We start from the raw sequence: 24,255 nt of genomic DNA, 5'->3' as shown, positions 1-24,255 counted from the left end.
TACCAACACCAGTCTGAGCGGGTACTGCGATGCTGATTGGGCCGGTTCTGTGGATGATCCCTGAAGTACAAGTGGAGGGTGCTTCTTTATGGGAAACAATCTAATTTCGTGGCACAGGAAGAAGCAGAACAGTGTCTCACTGTCAACCGCTGAGGCAGAATACATTGCCTTGGGCAGCTGTTGTACACAGCTCCTGTGGATGCGTCAAATGTCCTCTGACTATGGTATGGATTCTGACACTTTCTTAGTTCATTGTGATAATTTGAGTGCTATAAACATCTCTAAGAATCCTGTCCAGCATTCTAGAACAAAACACATAGATATTAGACACCACTTTGTTCGTGAACTTGTTGAGGCGAAACTGATTGAGATAGACCATGTGAGCACTGATTTTCAATTGGCTGATTTGTTTACTAAACCTCTGGATTTCAACAGATTCATAAATCTGAGGAAGTCTATTGGTGTCTGTGAACTCTAACTATTTCTCTGAGTTGTGTTGGTTTAAGGCAGGAACTGGAGCTAGAACAGATCATAGAAATCCTGGAATATATAGGAGATCAACATCTGAAAGAGTGTGGGAAATAGCTGCCTGTCATGTCGGTCTGTCCATCCTGTTAAACGTTGTCATGATTAAGGAGGTCAAAGAGCTGTGAAGAGACATGTACAGTCATTCGAAGGTTTAATAACCTAAGTAATGATGAGTTCCAAATCAGTGACTGACACAATCAATTGATGTCACTGAAGCTCAAGATGCTGAAGCAGTCATCAGAAGGCTGTTTGGAGAAAAAAAAAAAAAAAAAAAAAAAAAAAAATTTGTGCTCTTTAAAGAGATGAACTCCAGCTGCCTTAACATGTTGGGATGGACTGGAGACTAAAGGCATGCCAGTGTGAAAGACTACCCACATGCAACAGTTCTCTGATCTTCGACAGTTCAAAAGGTTGTGATAGTTTCTAGTGAAGGTTCTGAACAAGTGGCTGATACAACAAAGGTCTGGTTAGTGTTCTTTCCTCTGCACTGTTCAATCTTAAAAAAAAAAAAAAAAAAAATATATATATATATATATATATATATATATATATATATATATATTTAATGCTCATGTGTGCTTAATTCTCAGTCAGGGTTCCTCATGAATCTGTCATTAGTGGTTGTGTGTATCTGTGTGGTTGATTCATGAATCTGCTAATTTGGATTGAAAAAAAGGAAGAATGAGATTTACTAATGCATTAATATTAATTGAGATTGATTGAATTAACGAGTGAATGCAGTCAAATGAGGAAATAGATGCAGTGTACACTAATGTTTAATTAAGTGGTTTCAGGAAAACTTTAATGTTTTGGGCCGAGTTTGTGCAGCCCATTGAGACTCACGGAGGTGTATAAAAAGAAGCAGCTAGGGTTTTGGCGTTTTCCTCATCCCCTTTGCAATTTCAATCCTGTGTCGATTAATCTTCTGCTCAAATATCTCTTTCTCCATTCGATCAACGCTCTATCAACGATGAAGTCCATCTTTAGTGGTTTCCAATATGACTCCAGCTCAGATGAGGAGCTTCACACTCCACCGTCCTCGTTGCCTCCGCCCACTCCACTTGCTCCGATTGATCCCGCGACTACCATGGTGGTCTACCAGCCTCAGGAGGAGTCTGTGACTGCATCACCGACTCGGGTGGATCGAGTTCCCTCGCCTTCTCACGGGAACCAAGAAACCTGCGACTCTTCGTCTTCTCCGCCGAGAGAGGTGACTTCTCGATTTCCGGTGGTCGATCTCACTGGTGATGTTCCTGTTCCCACAGTGTCGAATCAGGGGATCTCGTCTCGTCTGCGTAAAAGACAATCAGCTGTGGATACGGATGGTCGTGAATCCAAGCGTCCGTCTCTCCGAAAGGACAAGAGTGTGTCCTCCTCACGCGGTGCATCGTCAAAGGACTTTGACACAAAACGGTTCATGTCTGCTGAGGCTGCTCGACGGTATGGTTTATTCGCCTCTCGAACCATAGCTGCTGAGGTTTGCTATACTCAGGGAGTAGGTGTTTCTACTAGGGAGCTGCTTGATCAAGCTGGTCTGTTGAAAACAGTCACCCAAATTGTCCCTTATGATTCTGAGGTTGTTTATGAGTTCTAGGCAAATCTTCCTACAGTTAAGGTTGAAGGAAACTCAGTTGATGTGCTTGTCAGAGATTGGACGTACTTGGTATTTTTGACTAAACTGTGCCAAACAAGCAGGGGGAGATGAGTCTGATTCAGAGGCCTGAGGGGGAGATTAAGCTATGGGGGAGCAGTTGTTATTGTTGCTCACTGTTTTTATTGTTTCTCCCCTATTTAAGACTTGAGACTTGTTTTATTTTGTTTCTGTTTTGGCTTTGAACAATTTATTTTTACAAGTCTTTATCGGTTAACCGTTTTATGTTGATTGCTGGAATATTTTGCTAGTACGGTTGTGTTCTTGTCTTGGCTGTGTTGTCTGTGCATTTTCAGGTTTGATGCTGCAGTTGCTTGTGTGGCAAGATTCAGTCAAAAAGGGGGAGATTGTAAGTGCATCAGAGCTCTGAAGGTGACAGGAGCTTGCGAAGTGTCTCAGAGTGCTGATATGCTGACGTGGCAGATGGGCTGACGTGGAAGAAGATTATGGACGCCGTGATAAGAAGCGTGAAGAGGAAGGAAGAAGAAGATCAAGATATACACGAAGATATTGAGTGTATATTTGATTGAGAGAGTTTAGGGAGGATATTTCTTAGGATAAGGAATATTTCCTTTTAGTTAGGGATTCACAAGATCTAGGTTAGAGATCGTGAGTGAAGGGTTTAAAAGAGACGAGGGCTAGCCGCAAAAAGAGCTAGCACTCGTGGAAAAGTTTGAGAGATTTGTAAACCTTCAAGCAAACAAAAAGAGCTTTGAAGGTGAGTGTGTTTTTACTCTTTTAGATCTACACAGGGGTTTGTGTTAGATAGACAAGAGAGTAGGCTTAGATTCATAACTTGTAAAAGGGAATTTTTATAAGTTTGAATAAAAGCGTTTGCTTGGCGCATTTCCAAGCAGTTTGAGTGATTTGCTGTCCTCTATACCTTTACAGCTTCTTCTCGAAATGATTCACGACACAAATCTACTAGTAAAGTGAGACTCTCTATTGCAATGGAGTTGATCATTATGCTTGATTTAAAAACATATCACATCTAGTTTCAGTATTTCGTATGAACCAATACACATCGAAAACTAATCCTTTGAACCAATACACACCTTGTGTTTTCTTGTGCTTGTTTGCGGATCACGGTAACACAGTAGTAACTAGGAAAATTCTTCTCTTCTACAGACTCTATGTTGTTGTTCCAGCGCTCTCTTCTCTCTTATGATTTTGTCTCTACAGCTTCCACTCTTCAAGCTTTCTACATCTAAACCTTAATTCTTCTGTCCACTGCTGATCGATCGAATACCAAAATCAGAGAACACAAAAGAAAAAAGAAAATGATTTTCATTAGCCAACACAGAACCGCCAAAATAAATGACCAGACACAACACAGAACCGCCAAAATAAGTCACCAGACACAACACACGATTCAAAGACATTATTCCATGCATTTAGAGGTGTTCCTAACAACTCATAGATTAAGATAACGAACAGGTCTCTTTACCTCTGAATCAATCTCGCCAAGCTGCTGCAACCACATCCACATCCAAGACATTTACTACGAGAGTCTTGATTTCTCATTTATGTTACAGTCGAACGAGAAGAACCAAACAATCCTCGAAGAAAGGAGAACCTAAAAAATCAAAAGGACTTACTTACACCAGCCCATTGGCCGAGGTTGTAAATTGATGTTGTGATCAGCTCAAAGAGCTTTGATCACAATAATGAGGTTGGTGTAATGATTCATGACACAACATAGCTACAATTCTAAAAGAACTAATTTACCATATAAATTGATACAATTTTAGGATATACGACTTTTAACCCTAAATATAACATTACTAGTCTAAACAAAACATATATGTGTAAGTAATTAGGAATATATCAACTTCTTTCTATAGACTTTATTTACGAAATTTCCTAAAACATACTTATTTAATAAATAGCAATAGGGTTTGTATGTAGTATATATATACCCAAATCCCAAATTTATCATACTATACGCTTATCAAACTTTTTATCACATCATTATTATAGATTTTTGGTTACAGATCTAGTGTTGTTTTAACATGTGTGCAAGTTTCGTAATTTACATATATATATATATTTAGCATAATGATTTGCTACTTTGATACATAGTAATTAATCGATCGATATTGTTCCCTGGCTCTAATATTATTTGTTTAATTTCTATCTAGGGGACAAAATTTCACACGAGAATAGATGAAGCTTTGTCTAAATGGCTTATGGATATTACTAGTGATGAAAAGATCGATGATGGTGACGCGGATATTGATATCCCTACAGAGGTGTCGAATATTGACTGCCCTGATTTTATGAAAACAATAGTGAAGGAAGTTTATGGAGACTCTTTTGCTCCAGTGTCCTCCTACGATCCTAGGTTTTGTCGAGACAAGGTTATTTTGTGTCATACTGATGACGAGGTCGATCAGATTAATGACTATATGCTTTCACTTTTACCAGGTAATATAATTTTTAATATATATTTATACATTTCTCCTTCCAAACTATATATATCCACCACCTAACTACCGATTTGTTTAAATTTTATTCCATAAAGGTGAAGAGAAACTATGTTACAGCGATGACTGAATTGCTCCTCCGAGAGATGAACATAAATCAAGGAACCCAATTGATTACTTATTATTACCTCCGTCAATGTTTGCTTACTGCGAAGCCCCCGGGTTGCCTCAGCAGGTTCTGAGACTAAAGGTTGGTGCTCCCGTCATGTTACTTGTGGACATTGATCCTAGCCGTGGGTTATCTACTGGGGCAAGACTTCAAATTACTATGGTGGGTGATTCTTTGCTTACTGCTAAATTTGCAACATTGGTTTTAACATGTGTGCAAGTTTCGTAATTTACATATATTTATATATAGCATAATGATTTGCTCCTTTGATACATAGTAGTAATTAATCGATCGATATTGTTCTCTGACTCTAATATTATTTGTTTAATTTCTATCTAGGGGACAAAATTTCACACGAGAATAGATGAAGCTTTGTCTAAATGGCTTATGGATATTACTAGTGATGAAAAGATCGATGATGGTGACGCGGATATTGATATCCCTAAAGAGGTGTCGAATATTGACTGCCCTGATTTTATGAAAACAATAGTGAAGGAAGTTTATGGAGAATCTTTTGCTTCAGCGTCCTCCTATGGTCCTAGGTATTGTCGCGACAAGGTCATTTTGTGTCATACTGATGACGAGGTCGATCAGATTAATGACTATATGCTTTCACTTTTACCAGGTAATATATAATTTTTAATATATATATTTTTATACATTTCTTCTTTCATACTATATATAGGCACCACCTTAACTACCGATTTGTTTAAATTTCATTCCATAAAGGTGAAGAGAAACTATGTTACAGCGATGACTGCATTGCTCCTCCGAGAGATGAACATAAATCAAGGAACCCAATTGATTACATATTATTACCTCCGTCAATGTTTGCTTACTGCGAAGTCCCTGGGGTGCCTCAGCAGGTTCTGAGACTAAAGGTTGGTGCTCCCGTCATGTTACTTACGGACATTGATCCTAGCCGTGGGTTATCTACTGGGACAAGACTTCAAATTACTATGGTGGGTGATTCTTTGCTTACTGCTAAATTTGCAACACCTAGTGATTATTACGGGGAATTCGTGATCCCTAAGACGCATATGTTCGCTGCGGAAGGTTTTCCTGCCTCATTGCGGCGTACACAGTATCCTCTCACGCTTGCATTCGCCATGACTATAGATAAGAGTCGAGGCCAAACATTTTCCAAAGTTGGTCTATATCTACCAAGCCGACAGCTCCGTGATGGACACAGGTATCTTGCCATATCCAAAGTGAAGGCCACAACTGGTGTTACCCAAGTTCTTTTCACTAAGAAAGACGACAAACCCCAAGAAGACGCTGAGAATGTTGTCTTCATGAAGTTGTTTCGTGGCCTTTAGTCTACATGTCTTAGTTTCAGACTTAATTCTTAACTGAGACTCTCTAATCTAATAAATTTGATTATTATGCTTCATGTCAAAACAAATCACATCTCATTTCACTATTTAGCATGAACCAGTAACACACCGAAAAAAAATAGAACCACAATATTGCTTACCATAAGACTCACAAACACCTAACAACTCCTAAGATAAAGTCATAAAGATAAGACCATTTCAATGACTCACTCATCACATTAAGTTCAAAGCTATCTTCTTCTTCTTCTTACTCTCTTTGTTCAACATCACAGACAAGTTTGCAAATCCGAACCGCTTCCTCTTACCATTAAGCCTTTTAACTTTCTCCTTCCCTTCACAATTTCTATCTCCAATGTTCGTCTTTCCAAGAATCTGACCCAACGAAACTCTCCCGTTCATCATCATCGCTGACTCATCCGCAAGAAGTAGTTTCCTACTAAGTATCTGCCCAATAGACATTGTTGGTTTCATTACAGCAACTGAGGATGATGTCCCATCACCGTTCATCATCATATCCAGACCATTTACATCCATTAGATAAGGGTTCTTGAGCTTGGCTGAACATGATGATGATGATCTCCTCCTCCGTTCTGTCCACCGCCAGTTTCCTTCCCCTGCTTCCATTTTCTCCAAGCCTTCTTCAAGTGTCCTCCTACTGCTTCTAATTTCTCTTGCTGTTTCATCAATCGTCTCAAGAATCTCCTCCTGCAGAGTCTCCTCTCTGTTTCCTCTTCTTCTGCTTCTTCTCCTTCTAGTAACCGCCTTGATTTCAGCAATTGCAACTGCTTCAGCAGCTCTAGCAGCTTCCTTCATCTTTCTAGCAGCGATCAAACGCATCTCTGCAGCTTCGATCTTGTTTCTCGTTTGTTCAATCTCAACCACAGCTTTATCAACCGCATACCGAACATTCTCTCCTGTTCTACAAAACTCATTAGCCTCATAGCTTAATCTCTGAATCTCCTTGGACATTTCAGCTGCATTCTCAGGACATTTTAGTCTCTCTCGTGTCTTCTCAAGTGCAGCTCTTTCCTCTTCCAGTCTCTTGTTCAGTAACTCAACAGACTCGCGAATGGCAGCCAAATCTTTAGTAGTCTTGCACAGATCCATCTTCGCTTGGCTCAGCTCCTTGAAAACATTGACGTCACAGTTTTCTTTATCTTCCTTGTTCTGTAGCTTTGATTTGAGCTCTTCGACAATGGCTTTGGTCGACTCGAGCGACTTCAACACCTTTAAAGTTTCACTTTCTTTCTCAATCAGTTCCTTCTCTAACTCACTTGCTTTCGCAATCATACCAGCTTCGTCCACATCGTTCTGCAACCCAAACAAAAAAAAATCGAAACTTTCGCATCACAAGTAATAACTAAAGACTAGTAATAGATAAATCTAGTAACCCATTTCAATCAAACCCCCTAAAAGACAAAGAGCATGACAAAATTGGTGAGAAAGACAGAGACTTTAAGGGAGAAGGGCTAAGAAATAATACCTGAAAAGTTTCGGAGATGTTAAGGGAAGACGGTTTCCAGAAACCAAAGCCGCCAAAGCGAGTGGCGGCTTCTCTCACCGACTCGAACGGCGCAGAAGTGTCGATTTCCCCGACGAGGGTGGGTTCAACAAGGGTTTCGGCCATTAAAGACAAAAACTTGGGAAGAAAAAATAGTGAAATTGAGAGAGAGAGAGTGATCACAATCCAAATCTGTTGTTTACTTCGATACTAAACTAGTGTGAACAAAAGACTTTATAATATATATCTCAACGGTCTCTTTCTTGTTTGTAGGGATTATTAAAGTTGAAAAAGCTACAAGTATCCGTTGTCTTCTCAGATCAGATGCTTACTAGTTTTGTCTTTATTTCGAGTACAACTTTTTCTAATCCAATCTTATTATCTTAAAGAAGAAACATTAATCTTCTCTAAAGAGGGCGGTGATACTGAATCTTTGTGCAAGTGAGATTAAAAAAAAATCGTTTCAGTGAAAGAATCTTTAGGCCGTTGGATTTAATATAAAATTGTGGTCTTCGTAATTTTTTTTTCTTTCTCAAAATGTCTTTCTCACTTACCGTTGAGGTTAAGTTTTATATCAACACTTAAGTAGCACTAGTTTTATATCAACACTTAAGTAGCACTATATCAACACTTAAGTGTTGATATAAAACTAGGTTTAAACCTGCGGTACACCGCGGGACTATTTTTGTTTTTATTCTATTTCTAAAACATTTAAATATTTTAGTAATTATATGTACATTTATTTTTGAAACAATTATGATTAATATTAGTTATGTTTTATATATTTTATAAGTTAAAAGATTTATACCATTAAAAATTAATAAAATGTATGTACTGAAACGGTTGCGGACATGTATATACTTTCGCGGGTTTCGTAGGATGGTTAATTATTTTGTGACTTAAAAATCTATAATATATAAAATAAATTAATATTTGTAGTGTTAGTTCAAACCCATAATGTCATATCGGTTCTGGAACAGATTTAATGACTTTAACCCGCAAAAAAAATATCCTACAAAACCCATGGGAGTATATAGTCTGCAGCCATATGTCCCGTTTGAGTTTAAAGGATTAGGATATGTGAAAATTTTACTAATTCAATTCTTCTAGTTTTGTTTTAATGGTAAAAACATGATAATATGTGTTAACCGCCATGTGAGATCTGACCCGCAACAGATTTAATGATTTTAACCCGCAAAAATATTATTACTTTGATTAGGAAGAATTTTTTTTTCCAAGTTTAAGGAAAGTTATATTTATTTAATTAATTATCAAATTAGTATTTAATGCAAATAGTTGTTTACAAAAATCAGAAACCTTATCATAATTTAATAAATTGTAAATTATAAAATATAAATATTTAATGTTAATGGCATGATTGTAAATAAGTTCCAATTTCAGGATTTATTTGCTAAATGTCTCCAAAAATGTATATATAGATTTATACATTAGTTAATTTATAATTACTATGTTTGAGGTTTACCGGTATACCCCGAGACAATTTGTTTGCTTACATAATCATAATTTAATTAATTTAATTGGATGACTAATATCCTAATATTGATGGTGTTAACAAAATAATAAATTAAAATTCAACTCATGTTCTAGCATTTGATTAAAAATATTTTAAATTTATACTAATGTTACTATAACCCGTTTTAAAATATAACCCTATTTTATGAGATTTTTAACCTTTATAAATCTAAAGATTCATAGTATTTTAATTTTTAGTAAGTTTAAACATATATAGAAATAATTATATATATATATATTTTTCTGATATGGTGTTAAAATATAAAAAAGATAAAGACAGGAAATATTATATAGGAATTTTGATAAAATAATATTAATGTAAAAATGATATAAGTGTTAAGTTTCTCTTGAAAAGAAAATTATACCGATGGATTTCATATAACTCATTTTTAGATAATCTTTTTAAAGCACATGACTTCCAATTACCCACTCTATATTTTGTTTGATTAACTATATTAATATATTCGTGTGGAGTACAAAGCAAAATGTAGATTTTAAATTACCCACTCTATCTAGTAAAATCTGTTTTGGAGTACAAAGAAAATATTAACTATGTTGGAGTACATGATTAACTATGTTGTGTATTCCAATTACCCACTCTATCTCGTAAAATCTGTTTTGGAAAAATATTAAATATAATCAATTAGTTTGTTTCTAAAAATTGTTTTGTAAAAGAGAAAGAAGAGCTGAGATCTCAGCTAGGAGATTTTACACTCAATTAATTATGTAAATATAGAGTTAATCTATAGATTTCTGTTAAAGATAAATCTTGGTTATTAAACATTTTATATTAAATATTAAATACAATGGCAGTCTTGTAAATAGGTGGCAACTCTAGGATTTATTTACTAAATGTACTTGGAAAATGTATATATAGATGTGATTAGATTTTTATGAGAATTTTTGCTGGAGAAAGAGAAAAAGAAACAAAATTAAGGAAAAAGAAAAAGAATATTTGGACCGTTGGATGGTAGAGGGAGTTGTGGCGGAGTTGGCTGCGTCAATGATGGAGTTTTGTGGTGGGGATCACTTTACTACGGTAAATAAAGCCAGGGCCACATAATGAAAGTCTCAGTTTCAACTAACCGTTGGATGTTAAAAGAAGGGAGATCTATGACAAAAAGACAAGAGCCGTTCATGTCTCTTGGCTCTGTCTTGTGACTAATTCCCATTGATTGGATTATATATCCTGAAGAAAAAAAAAATCAAATTCTATAAAATATCCATACCTAATCTAACAGTAGAAATGGGGAAGACACTGAACATTAGTGTTAAATGAAGAGTTAATATGATTGATTAGCAAAAAAAAAAAAAAAAAAAGTTTAGCTTACTAGAGAACTAGTAGAAAAAAAACTACAAAGTTGGTTATAAATGGATTTATCTGAAAAAAAAATGGCTCACCCCTAATGCATAATGCTTCCCATATTCTTGAATCTTGAATATGAACCTTCAGAAATCCTAGATTTGAGGCATATGCTCTCGCCTACAGTTGAATAAATGCCTCAAATCAAATACATTTTTCTATAATTTTTTCATGTGTCAACCGCTTTCAACTATATAAAATGGTATTCATGTTTACATATGCGACACAAAGTCACAAAATTAATCTGAAATCCTCGAAGCAAACTATCAAGAATCTGTATTGGGCGGCTGTTGCGGCGTTGGCCGCGGAGATGAGCTTTTCTGACGCTTCCGAATGAAATAAAAAACCAATCCAGAAAGAAGCAACAAAATAACTAAACCATCAATACCTCCAACTAATGCCACAACCCATTTCTTAACATTTGGTTTCTCACCACTCAGTCTCACTCCTTTTGGAACCTTAACCATATAGCTCAATCCACTCACTCTCTCAATCTGCTTAACACCCATCACAATCCCATACATGACACAACTCTCATCAGAGACAGAGTAACTCGCAGCTGCACACTCACAGTCTTTCTTACACAACTCTTCACATCTCTCTTTTCTTACGTTTCTCACTTGTGTCCCGTTTCCTAGCACTGTAGTAGCTCCTTCTAGCTCAACCATCTCGTGATCACATAACCTCTTCACCGAAACCGCTTCTTCCACGTTGCTGCTGCACTCTCCATTGCCCACGACCTTAATGCAAGAACAAGACTTTGAGAATGTACAGATTCCGTATGGTTTGCATGATACAGGTAGATCACAAGTGTCGCTCACAGCTTGAAACGTTGCCTCGAACTTTCCCTTTTCCGGTTTATACGAATAGAGTCCCAAATTACCGGTTCTGTTCCCAAGCGCCAAGAATCTGATCAAAGGTTGCTCTATTCTCCCGATGATGTGGCTGTTATCGTCGAATAGGTCAAGACCCTTTGGTCCTAATCTCACGAAGTTGACTGTTTTGTTTTTATCTCTAGGCTTATACTCCCAATAAGAGTACTTGAGCTTGTTTAAATTGAGGAACAGAGCAATCTTGTCACGTAAGACTTCAAAGGAATAGAACAACGTCGAGTCTTTTGGGAATGAAGTTAGTTGCGTAGCTACGTCTAGTCTCTGACCACTCAACATCACATCTGTTGGGAAATTGAAACTTTGCCATTTTATCAGATTCTTAGCATCAAGCAACACTAAGTTCCCTGTGCTTTGTATCTCCAACCTCTGCAAAATGTTTGTTTCCATAACACAATTTTATAACATGTCTTTGTCTTTTTTAAATGATGTTTTTCTTCAAAGGAATCAAATTTTATACCTCAACGCCTTGTCCTGAGGTTCCACTTCTCCATCCAACGTGTTTATTGCTACTCTTTAGCCTTAAGTCCCCATCTTTTGTGAGCTCGATGATGCATTTGCTAGAAACATACATCTTTGAGTAATGCCCTGAGCTCCAAACTCTTACATCTCCAAGGAAGACTTGGAGGGAACACAAATATTTTCCATCATCTTTGTCGCTTGATTCCATCGTTAACGCGGCTTTGAAACCAGGTTCTCTTGATGATGATGATGATTCTGTATCCATTATATAAGCTTTCCCCATAAACCCGGGAGCGTATTCTAGTGGAGAAGTGAGCGTTAGAGAATGACCAAGGTTGATATCTGATTTGCAGTGACCTTGGAGCTTAGAGAACAAGAAGATTAAGAAAGTGAACGTATAGAACTTCATCATAATGGTCATAATATGCTTCTGCGGCTGCTGTTGAGCTTCGGATTTGTCCGGGAAAAGAGGAAAGATGATAAGAAAAAGAAAAGAATGGGAAAGTTTGGTATGAGTGTGTTTTTTTCTCTCTACACTTTTGCAAGGAAAAGGGTTTTGTTTTCATGTTGCTTTTGTTTTGTTGTGCTTTTGGATTGTTCTTGTTTTATATTTTTCCTATATTTGGTATTTATGTTATTTTACTGGAAAATGTTATCTAAAGCTAGACACAGATTAGTAAATTGATATTTTCAGCTGTTCCACTTATTGGTATAGTTAACTTAAAAAGTTTCTAATAGGAAAGCAAGAGAACAGTGTTTTACAAAAAAAAAAAAAAAAAGCAAGAGAACAGAAGAAGATGCACGCTTGGTCTTCCACAGGCTGTCCATGTGGGGTTCTTGACACACAAATACAACAATGTAGGGTTTATTTATTTATAGTAGTTAAAAAAGAACAAATCAGTATGGGATTATTTCCTTTCTGTTTGTAACAAAATAAGATATATATGTACATCTATTATTTAAAAATTAGTTAGACGAGAGTTTAACATATGTAATGGATATGAGTGTTCTCCATCAAAAGCTAAGTGATTTTGAGTTACAAGCATAAGATAGTATCAAAACGATGATTGGTGGCTCTATAGATGAAAAGGATAATGAATTGACTAAGCTTTATATGTAGTAGAGTTGAGAGAGTGGGGAAGTAAAGCAGGTATATGAATATGATGGGGAATTAGGTGAGATTTGTTAAGTACTAATAACTTTAGTTGGAGTATAATAGTTGATGATATTGGCTTAAAGATGAACCACGAGAAGTGGCGATCCCTATCATTGTCTGTTACGTGTAATTAATTCATCTATGCGTATAAACACCCTGGCCTCCAAAAATAATAAATCTGACACTCTTATTAGGGTTCTAACTTCTAAGGCTTTCTAGATTTCAGCCCACGAATTGAGACCCGTTTTTGAAAGGGTTGAAGGTTGATTACGGTTTGGTAGAATAGTGGTAGATTTATTATATCCTCTATATATTAACAGCGAAGCACTTTTTTGAAAAAACTGATGTATCATCGCCATTCTCTATATATTAATAGTGAAACACTCTTTTGAAAAAATTGATGTATCACCGTCATAAAGCTCGAGACACATTTAGCTATTTACCTTCATTTTGATTTATTATTTACAGTTATATGTCATTGTATTTTTAACAAAAAATAATAATAAGAAAACAAATGTGTTATTTTAAAAAACTTTATCACATAACTTTATTAATATTAATTAAGTTTAAGTTTTAATTATATTCTATGTATTAGAAAAATGAATTATTGAAATGCATTTGGGTTATTCGCGGATCTCACGAATTCAAGTGGGATGAATACAAAAATATTTTACAGCTCAAAATATTTAAATTTGTTGCGGGATTGCTTAGTAGACGGGTTTGACCCGGTTAACAATTTTATTTAAATAATCTGGTTCATGAAATTTTAATTTTTTTTGCGGTTTTTAACTGATTTGATAGTTCAAAATTTTGATAGAAATCTAATCGATCACTAATTTGGTTCACATTCGATCCAGATTCGGCATCATGTCAATCTAAAATTTATGGTGAAATGATTACCATTTTAAATTTTCATTAATTTAATGAATTCAAACCAATAAAAAATTTGTATTATAAATGTTACAAATGTAATGTCTCAAACAAAAATTTCACTAATGCAACAGCACCGGTTATTAACTAGTTTATGTTATTAGAGCAAATTAGAATTAATTTCCTTTTGAAATTAATGAAAGAATAAAAGGAAATTGGAAATCCTAATTCTTTAACAAAACGAATAAGGGAATCCTAATTAAATTTTGATTGATGATAATTAAACCTTAAACTTCCGTAACTGTTAGAATATTTATGTTACGATCGTGATTTTATACGCTTATAAAAGCTCCACAAACTTTGGTGTTTAGCCAAATTCATCATAATAACTAAAAAGAAAACGTTTCACAAAGCACTACAATAATGGCCTCCATTCGAAAACACTCCTCTTCTTCTTCTACTTCTGTCGATGAGATTAAGCCATGGAAGATCAAAGTGCAGATCATTCGAACGTGCGAGGGAAATAACAGAGAATCAGGCAACTCCGTCGATATGGTTTTACTCGATTCGTCGGTACGTATGCGGCTTTTATCTGAATTTATTTATATGCGCTTCTCGATTTGATTTTTGATAACTACATATATAAACCTGTAACATGTGTCTTTTGTAATAGTTGTTAGATATACTACTATTTATTTAGAATGATATATTTGCAATTTTATTATTCATGCATGACTTAAGTTCTGTAAGGGTTACACATGACTTCGTTTTTCTTACTTGAGCCAATCATCTAGTTGCTTGGTCTGATGTAGCGGCAATAATCTCGTCATTTTATTTATATTTGATTTAATTATTTGAGTTTCTGGCTAAACACCGTTTCGTGATCTTTCATATAAGCAATAAAATAACCGGCCTAGAATGTTTTTTCTTTTGTTATTTCTAAGTTTATTTTTACTTATACTAATATTTCATGATTCTCAGTTTGGTGCATATGAATCGATTAGGACAGAGTCCTTGATATTTAAGGAGTTTTTGTTTACTGCTCAACACTCATGTAATGTTGTATAGTACCTTAATTATTTGTTCATGATGATGTTTTGTTAATTTGTATTCCAGGGAACAAGAATTCACACAACTATTCACGAAGCTTTCTCCAAATGGATTTCGGATATTGGTAGTGGAAAGATCAACAAGCCGAATGATGGAGAAACCGAAATTGATATCCCTCAAGATTTGCTGATAACTGAATGCAAAGATCCTATCAAAACCATAGTGAATGAAGTTTACGGAGAATCTTTTGCACAGTCCTTAACTAATCCTGATTTTTATCAAGAGAAGGCTATTTTGTGTCATGCAAATGACGTTGATCGGATTAATGATTATATGCTTTCACAGTTACCAGGTACTGCGTCTTAATGCTTTCCACTTAATAGTCATTACATGCACATACTAACTACTACGACTTATTCATTGTATTAATATCAGGTCAAGAGAAAGAATGTTACAGCGCTGATAGCATCCCTCCAGCTCACTCAACCGCGAATGACGATATGATATTCCCTCCAGAAGTTTTGAATAGCATCAAAGCTTCAGGATTGCCTGATTTTAAGTTGAGACTAAAGGTTGGTGTTCCCGTCATGTTACTTAGGGACCTTAATCCTTACGATGGGTTATGTAAGGGGACAAGACTTCAAATTACTCGTCTGGAAACTTTTGTGCTTGAGGCTAGGATTATATCAGGTACTAAGCTTGGTGAGAAAGTCTTGATCCCTAGGATTATTTCATACCCAACAGAAGCAAGTTTTCCAATCAAAATGAGGCGTAGGCAGTTTCCTTTGAAACTTGCATTCGCTATGGCTATAGATGAAAGTGATCAAGTGCAAACACTTTCCAAAGTCGGTCTATATCTACCAAGACGACTGTTCTCTCGTGGACAGATGTATGTTGCCATATCCAAAGTGAAGTCCAGTGCTGGTTTGGAAGTTCTTATCACAGATACAGAAGGGATGCCCCAGGAAGAAATTAAGAATGTGGTGTTCAAGGAGGTGTTTCAGAACATTTAGTCAACATGTGTTAGGACTCTGCTTTTTTTTTCTATTTAGTCAACAGTCAAAAATGTGGTGCAAACTGATTGGTTTTACAACGTTTTGATTTTCACTAGTTCTTTTTAATGGTAATTTTCAGTCTGTTTCAGACTATAAATGTTTCATATTTCTGCTCTGTTAGTTATAGCTTGTTTTCGCGTCCTGGCAATAGTATCAGACTCTAATTTAATCGACAATGTGGTTGTTATGCAACATAGAGTAGTTTCATGTACTTGTATGATGTAATTTGAGTTTTTAAGTTAACAGTTTATTTTCTGAAAGGTATATTAACACAAAAGCATGCCTAAGACAATAGGAGTATTTACATCTTTTATTGGCGCATGCATGTATAGTATTCCCAAAAGCTCAAGATACTTGGAACATTGAATCATCTGTTTTATCAAAACCGGATGATCTAGAAGATTCAGGAACCGGTTTAAACTGGCGTACAAGGCTTACAGCATTAATTGAACTCTAACGGGCTTCAACACAAATAAATGGCCCGAAAAGACTTTCAAATAATGTTAATAATTCCGTATTAAATTATGTACATAGAACAATAAACTTTTTAATGTTAGGTGCATCGAGATGATGATATGACAACAAGGAAAAGGTTTGGTTGAGCTGTGTATTCCATTTTTCTATGTGATACAACAATAAGTTATCAACAGTACTATATTTATTTTAACCCGGTATGATTGAAGAGGCTATACTATACATATGATTCGATCTTCAAAGATTTGCTTAGCGAGTTTTGCATAAGTCTATGTTTAAATTAAGATTGATTTTAAAATGAAGTACTAACACTTTAACAAATTATAAAGTTAAGTGGTCCAATGGTTCATCGTACGTCAGGCGCATCTTTCATATATTGTACGAGACGCAACTGATCGATCAAATTACACTGCGTACATTTACATACACACATGTTATTATATATACACTAGATTATAACATCATTCTTAAAAGCCCGTTTGATAATTGATATTAGGACAAGGGATCGGAACAGACTTATTAAGTCGTATCTCTTCTAGAATTCGGAATCTTGCCAGACCATCGCCACCACCGTTTCACATCTCTGGAGAAACAATAGAGTTGTTAAAACTAAAGTTTGATATAGTTTACCTAAACTAACTAAGGTCACTTAACTCCCAACATACAACAACCATTAAACAAGTATTTCTGATGGTACACTCAGCATTTTGAAAATCAGGACCTTCGTGAAAGTACATAAAACTATGACTATGAGTCTCAAAGATAAAAAATCCCAATACTTTATAGTATGTTCGTACGGTAACATTTAAGTATCTCTTACCTCAGCCCTTTATTGAGGATGATGTAGATTGTGGTAATTAATTACAAGATATATCGATCTCGTAGTCGTACATAACTATGACTTTTTCATTGCCAGCGTAATACCTAGAAGCTAGATCTCATATCTAATCAGTACTAGTACTATTTAGTATTTTCTTCTAGATTCTTTCTAACATCAAATCATCAACAATTATATGATATTGTTCCAAATATCATACACAGATATCATAAGTAGATCCGGCTTGACACAAATTTAGTTTATTAGTCGTCGTGTCTTAAACTCAATTTAATTCATCAGATTTATAAGCATCCAACTTACATATTAGAATATTTATTTTATTTCTCTTTCTATCTGTTAGCTTTTGTGTACTTTGTAAAATCTTGTAAAATAATACAAACAATCTCTGTATTTTTGTGATACTTTCTATGATTTTATTTTGTAAAAGAAAGTATGTAAAATCATGAACCAATAACATATAACATTCCTAGATTTTTTTTGTTTTAATTGGATAACACAAAACTTTTATTGACTTTATAAAAGTTTGAATCCAATAACCTAAATTTGTTAAGATTTTAAATGATTTTTTACAAATCGCAAACTAATAACAATCAATTTTAACAGATTTTGTTAAAATTTTGATTAATAAATAAGAACAGATTCTACATAATATTTAAAGTCTTTAAAATTCTATTAAAATCTCGAACCAATAACTTCCATTTATTATTTTTGAAAGATTCCAAATACTTGAGAGCATAATTGGAAGTTTCACACTGGTTCGGAACTTCACTTTCGTATCCCTATAAATAGTCACAGAGATGTGTGTCTATCTACTATTCAATTCCGCTTTAAGCTTCAAAATAATCTCCCTCTCACCACTTCTTTCTTAGCACCTCTACTTCCCTTTCTAAAAATCCGCCATGCCGGCCCAAGTGATCCCTGAGCAGACCTTTCACTCCCTCCACGACACAATCATGGAGGAAACAAATACAACTTTATATCTTAAGAGGTACATATTTAGTAATTCGTTACTATATTGTCCGTTTGGACGAACTTAAAAATTAAGAATTAACAATGAGTGTATTAGTCTATGTCACTAGTGATGGTCAATTCTCAAAATTCTTACGAACTGATAATGTTGTATAGGTTGGAAGGAAAAGTAGCTATCATCACCGGAGGAGCACACGGGATCGGCAAAGCGACTGCCATACTATTCGCTAGGCATGGTGCTACGGTGGTGATTGCTGACATGGACAATGTAGCTGGCTCATCCCTGGCTAAGTCACTCTCATCCCACTTAACCACCTCGACCGTGGCATTCATTAGCTGCGATGTCTCGGTCGAAGCTGACGTGGAAAACCTCGTGAACGTAACCGTTGCACGGTACGGCCGGCTCGACATTCTATTCAACAACGCGGGAGTTCTCGGCGACCAGAAGAAACACAAAAGCATATTAGACTTCGACGCGGACGAGTTCGACACCGTGATGCGTGTGAACGTGCGAGGAACAGGGCTCGGCATGAAACACGCGGCACGTGTCATGGTCGAGAGAGGGTTCAGAGGCTGCATAATCTCCACCGCTAGTGTGGCAGGTGTGATGGGTGGTATGGGACCACACGCTTACACGGCCTCGAAACATGCCATAGTTGGTTTGACCAAGAACGCAGCGTGTGAGCTAGGCAAGTATGGGATTAGGGTTAATTGTATATCTCCGTTTGGTGTTGCCACGCCGATGCTGGTGAACGCGTGGTGTAAGACGAGTGGTGGTGACGTGGATGGGGATGACGTGGAGGAGATGGAGGAGTTTGTGAGGAGTATGGCTAATTTGAAAGGAGAGACATTAAGAGCGACTGATATAGCTGAGGCTGCGTTGTATCTGGCAAGTGATGAGTCCAAGTATGTTAATGGACATAACCTTGTCGTTGACGGTGGTGTTACGACTGCGAGAAACTGTGTTGGTTTGTGATGAAATGTGTGTGTGTTTTTAATTCTCTAATTGCACTGTTAATTAAGTTGATTTGGTAGTAAATCTTTGTGTTATCTTTTTTTTTTTTTTTTTTTGAAATAGTTGGTGAATGAATAAAACAATGGTTTTATTTGTAGATGTCAACGGGATAGTAAAGTAAAAGCTTGTCTCATATATAAGCGATGATGACATTATTATAGCAGATTCCGAAATTTTTAACTGATACTACTTGATTTATTTATATAAATTACAACTGTTTAGTACTAGCTGTGGATATGTGAGCTTAATTACCTGGCTTTATATAACGTCCAAAAGACAAATTTAACAAATTATTTTTTTTAGCCAAGTGGTTAATTTATGAAAGATCATGCGCATATGCAAGTCAGTTTGATATAAGTTTTTTCTTTTTCTTTTGAAAACAGTCAGTTGGATAAATATGTAGTTTTAAAATTGATAACTCTGCGAGAGTAATGATAAACAAATAATTTGAGCCATTGTAAATTAGACTCTTTACATGCTTAAGGAGGATATGTTTACGTCATTAAACAAGTACAGAGTAAACTAAAAAAAAGGAATTAAGCAGAGAGTTTGTTGATTAATCTGCATTGTGAAAAGAAAACAGTAAAGCGACAGATGAGATCTTTTTGTAAGAAAAATTCTCTGGAAAATAATATAGTAATTCAATAAATATTATAATTCGAAGGATAGAATCCGAATATCTTGGACTAACTTAGAATTTATACCTGATTTGTCATTTTAAGCAATAACGTATTATACTTTGTCTTACACTTTAGTTTACGCAAAGTTTTAAATGCAAATTGAGTTATATAGTCGAAGCTAAAGGTTCGATGTTTTTTTATTTTTTTTTTGCTTTAATAAAGTTAAGGTTCGGTGTTGGTGATATAATATAGAACGAAATGCAAGGGTGTATTGGGTTGTAACACATATGAGATGAGATCAATGAAAATATTTAAAAACCAGATGCGATTATGGCGTAATTGTGGAATCATTAACTCAGATCGAAATAAATATAAGAAAATATACTTATCACGAAGTAAAGATTGGCTACCAATGGTCAAACCCACAGCTAGACCACTGTGTTCTTTATTTAAAGAAAGAGGAAAGTAATAGAGACTAGGGGAGAGTATAAATTTTGTGTAGCCTCCATTTCTTGAAACCGACGATTCGCTTTCTTCGATAACCATTTGACTATTTGGTCTATTTATTCACTTTTCCTTAAAGCTCTTTTATCTCCAACCATCCTGAAATTCATAAGAAATAAAAACGAAACGTGTGTTATCCATATATGAAATATACCACAAGGATGCTTGCTTTTCTGAGTTTCTCTAAATTTGCGATTGCAAAGAAAAAAAAAAAACTAATAGGAATTGATTTGCTTATGTTAAAGTAAGACATGGTTTAAGATGTTCCATCGTGGAAACCTCCTATGTCCCTAACCAAAGAGCTGAGATCATGTCACAACAACAACATTGTACAAAAGTCCAAGTTCTTCACCATATATGTACGTATCTATATATTAATAAAGAATCACACTTTTGAAAAAGTTGATGTGTTACCGCTAGAGAACTCTGTGCACTTTTTAGCAAAATACTATTAAATTTTTTACTTAACTACATTAACATGCCATTATAAAAAAAAATAATCATTAGAGATTTGTGCACCTTTTAGCAAAATACTATTAAATTTTCTACTTAATTACATTAACATTTCATTATACTTAAAAAGAAAATTATTAAATAATCATTAGATACGTCATTATTTCTCACACAAATTTAAATATCACATATTAAAACTAATTAAATAATTACATACTATTTTAAGGTAATATTTCACTAAAATTTACTCACAAATATACAAGTCAAAGTTATATTAATTTCTTAAAATCAATATAAGTAAAATATTCTAAAAGGCTATAAAACATATCAATTAATATAAAGTTAATAAAAATAAAGAACATATAACTTATTAACGTAATCATATAAAAACAAAATGTTATTTTTTATGTTAGTATTATTACCATAATAATTTAAATAACAAGCTTTCAATAGTTATTATAATTGATTATTAAAAAAATATATTACCTCTGAATTATTTCCAACTCATTAAAAGAAACTTAATTCCCAATAAATATAGATTTATATATATTCATAAATAAATATAAAAATGACAAAAATTAGGGGATATCATGATGTGTGATTATTTATATATATATATATATATATTTAAGTATGTAAACTAATTAATCTCAACATTAAGTGTGACTATTCATAAAAAATGGAAATACTAATAACCGAATAGGAATATACGTTCTAATTGTATATTCATCTATGTACTATTAAAAAGGAATGAGACAATAATCCTTATCATTATAAATAAACTTGCAACCCAAAAAAAATCATAATATATTTAAAATGAGTGATTATTAGATTATATAAAATTGTTATAGTTACTCGATAAACCATAAATATAAATTTGATTTTTAAAACACACAAAATATATATTGCCATAAATTGTAACATTTTATAAATATTTTTCATTTCAACCAAACATTAATTAAATTAAAATAAAACTCCAAGATTGGTTGCCCAACCGGAGGGAAAGAGTTTACAAAAGAAATTTTGGAAAGTAAAGATCTTGAAGAACGGGCTAGACAATCTGTCCGTACGTTGAGCTCTCTAGAGATCCTGGTCAGGGAGAAAGAGGGGAAGCATGATCTGAGCGCAAAAAACTCCTCCAACATATTCGAAAAAGCTGGCCAATCGTCCGACATCTCCACCATCGCCACCAGTTCTGCACAATCTGTCTCGAAACTCTGACAGACAACTCTCGCCGCCAATAGTGACTCCATAGCCCAAATCAAGGCTTGTAGCTCTGCATGTAAGGATGTGGAACCGCGCCTCTGACTCTGTGCTCCCAGAAGCAACGTCGAATCTTCATCACTACAACACCACCACCCCAGACCCTGCAGAGGATCTGAACCCTTCCATGAACCATCAATCTGACAACGAGGAAACACCCCCCTGTCCTCCAACAGAGGCGTAGTATGTAAATAGCTATCTGAGTAAGATTTGGCTTCTTCCCACAATAGTTTATCATTATTCGCCTGAAGTAAAATCTCCATCGGCTCTGCCTCTAACCCTTGAAAAACTTTTTTATTCCTGTCTTTCCATAGTGACCATAGTATCCAGGAGAGGCGGAGAGCTACATCAGGATCCCCCGACTGAGAAGCTGCCCGCCAGAAAATAAAATCTAAATTTGCATAGATTGAAGCATATGGAAAACCATCTGGAACTACCAAAACCGGCGACAATCCCAAACATCGCGCGAACGAGGGCAGTCAAAAAGAGCATGATTAATAGTCTCTGGTTGAGACTCACACCGTTTGCATAGAGTATCACACCGGACACCCCTATACGCAAGCCGTTCTAACACTGGGAGAGTGCCCGAGGCAATCTGCCAGAAAAAATGCTGGACCTTTGGGGTAACATCAAGTTTCCACGATTGGGCCCTAAGGGCCATACAGGTCGGCCCGTATTTGACATCCGTCAATAATTCTCTGGCTAGCCGATATCCTGATTTAACCGTATACTTCCCTGACTTGGTAAAGTGCCATACTAATCGATCCGGTTGCTACACTTTACTGACCGCCATACTCTGAATAATCTGTATATCCCCCGGATCCAGAAACTCCTCCAGAGTAGGTAAGTGACAATCCTTCGTAACAGGAGTAATTAAGTAATTCACCATCAAACTCGGTAACCAGAGTCTTCCCCGACCATTTGCTCGGCGTGGTCGAATATCCGGTATCCATGGGTCTCGCCAAACCGAAATAGAACAACCCGAGCCTACCGCCCACCGCGCTCCATGTTCAACCAATTCCTTAGTTGAAAAAATACTCCTCCAAGCGAAGGAGGGGTTATATGTTTTTTTGGCCATAAGAGGGTGTTTATTTCTAAAATATCAGCCCTTCAACACCCGAGCCATTAAGGACGTCGAATGTTTAATACTGTTTCGCTAGCATAGCATCATTAAATTGTTCCAGGGCTCTGAAACCTAGACCCCCTTCGCACTTATCCTTACATAATTTATCCCAGGCCACCCAATGTAGACCACGAGTCCTATCATTGGATTTCCACCAAAAAGTGGAAATAGCACTCGTTAATTTAGAAGTCAACTCTTGCGGCAATTTATAGCAAGACATCACATGATTAGGAAGTGCCAGCGCCACTGATTTAATCATAATCTCCTTACCACCTTTCGATAAGAGCTTTGCATTCCAACCATTGACTCGGTCATCCAACCGATCCTTGACATATCCAAAAACCTTCGTTTTTGAACCTTGGAGGCTTTCAGGAATGCCCAAATACAAGCCCATACCTCCCTCTTTATAAATACCAATAACCGACTTCAACTGATCCCTTATTTTAGAAGGAACCTTCTTGCCAAACATTATAGAAGATTTCTCTAAATTAACCTCTTGCCCTAAGGCTTTGCCATAATTTCTGATAATTTTCATGACCGTCTGACATTCATCCGCCTCTACTTTACAGAAAACAAGCTGCATCAGCAAATAACAAATGCGAAATGGTAGGACTATATTTTATAAATATTTTCTTTACCACGTTCATATATTTCACAGGTGAAATATATTCTTACATTAACTAGATATTCACCCGCGGTACACCGCGGGACTAACGTTTTTTTTAACAATGCATTAAATACATTATTTATTATTTTATCTATATATGTAAATAATGTGTTTTATATATTTTAAATGTACTATAGTTTTAAAGTATAATATATTGTATTGTGTATATCTATTATTTGTCCGCGAGTTACAAATTTAAAATATCATCATTATTATTCATCTATAATTTACTTTAGTAAACTATTATACTGTTTTTGTCATTTTGTATTTTTATTTATCACGGATTTAAAATATATTTGTAATCCTATTTTTTTATAATTAGATGAGTATACTATAGT

At 35.3% G+C, this 24,255-nt stretch overlaps 4 protein-coding genes, 2 long non-coding RNA genes and 1 pseudogene across 6 annotated transcripts; 3 read left to right on the top strand and 4 right to left on the bottom strand.

The window, feature by feature from the left end:
- Positions 1 to 1,498: 1,498 nt before the first annotated feature.
- On the top strand, positions 1,499 to 6,093 carry LOC104715558 (uncharacterized; annotated as a pseudogene).
- A 74-nt stretch (positions 6,094 to 6,167) lies between these two features.
- On the bottom strand, positions 6,168 to 7,952 carry LOC147938933 (WEB family protein At3g51720-like). Its single transcript, XM_087463701.1, has 2 exons — positions 7,595 to 7,952; positions 6,168 to 7,422 (listed from the first exon to the last, which is right to left on the bottom strand). The coding sequence occupies exons 1-2, from the start codon at positions 7,736 to 7,738 to the stop codon at positions 6,325 to 6,327; spliced, it is 1,242 nt and encodes a 413-aa protein (XP_087319827.1). The 5' UTR covers positions 7,739 to 7,952; the 3' UTR covers positions 6,168 to 6,324.
- A 2,635-nt stretch (positions 7,953 to 10,587) lies between these two features.
- LOC147938932 (G-type lectin S-receptor-like serine/threonine-protein kinase At5g24080) lies at positions 10,588 to 12,401 on the bottom strand. Its single transcript, XM_087464628.1, has 2 exons — positions 11,859 to 12,401; positions 10,588 to 11,767 (listed from the first exon to the last, which is right to left on the bottom strand). The coding sequence occupies exons 1-2, from the start codon at positions 12,279 to 12,281 to the stop codon at positions 10,775 to 10,777; spliced, it is 1,416 nt and encodes a 471-aa protein (XP_087320754.1). The 5' UTR covers positions 12,282 to 12,401; the 3' UTR covers positions 10,588 to 10,774.
- A 1,858-nt stretch (positions 12,402 to 14,259) lies between these two features.
- LOC104715556 (uncharacterized) lies at positions 14,260 to 16,185 on the top strand. Its single transcript, XM_010432950.3, has 3 exons — positions 14,260 to 14,459; positions 15,003 to 15,288; positions 15,372 to 16,185. The coding sequence occupies exons 1-3, from the start codon at positions 14,310 to 14,312 to the stop codon at positions 15,947 to 15,949; spliced, it is 1,014 nt and encodes a 337-aa protein (XP_010431252.2). The 5' UTR covers positions 14,260 to 14,309; the 3' UTR covers positions 15,950 to 16,185.
- Positions 16,186 to 16,739: 554 nt separating this feature from the next.
- On the bottom strand, positions 16,740 to 17,723 carry LOC147938931 (uncharacterized). Its single transcript, XR_015566697.1, has 3 exons — positions 17,286 to 17,723; positions 16,982 to 17,048; positions 16,740 to 16,874 (listed from the first exon to the last, which is right to left on the bottom strand). It is a non-coding gene; the product is annotated as an uncharacterized LOC147938931 (long non-coding RNA).
- A 359-nt stretch (positions 17,724 to 18,082) lies between these two features.
- Positions 18,083 to 19,392, top strand: LOC147938930 (short-chain dehydrogenase reductase 2a-like). Its single transcript, XM_087464369.1, has 2 exons — positions 18,083 to 18,291; positions 18,429 to 19,392. The coding sequence occupies exons 1-2, from the start codon at positions 18,203 to 18,205 to the stop codon at positions 19,246 to 19,248; spliced, it is 909 nt and encodes a 302-aa protein (XP_087320495.1). The 5' UTR covers positions 18,083 to 18,202; the 3' UTR covers positions 19,249 to 19,392.
- An 817-nt stretch (positions 19,393 to 20,209) lies between these two features.
- LOC147938929 (uncharacterized) lies at positions 20,210 to 20,794 on the bottom strand. Its single transcript, XR_015565580.1, has 2 exons — positions 20,663 to 20,794; positions 20,210 to 20,510 (listed from the first exon to the last, which is right to left on the bottom strand). It is a non-coding gene; the product is annotated as an uncharacterized LOC147938929 (long non-coding RNA).
- Positions 20,795 to 24,255: the final 3,461 nt, after the last annotated feature.

This window comes from Camelina sativa, chromosome 9, assembly GCF_030686135.1.
Source record: "Camelina sativa cultivar CO46 ecotype springtype chromosome 9, ASM3068613v1".
Taxonomy (NCBI): Eukaryota; Viridiplantae; Streptophyta; class Magnoliopsida; order Brassicales; family Brassicaceae; genus Camelina; species Camelina sativa.
This window is presented reverse-complemented; position numbering and strand designations above follow the sequence as displayed.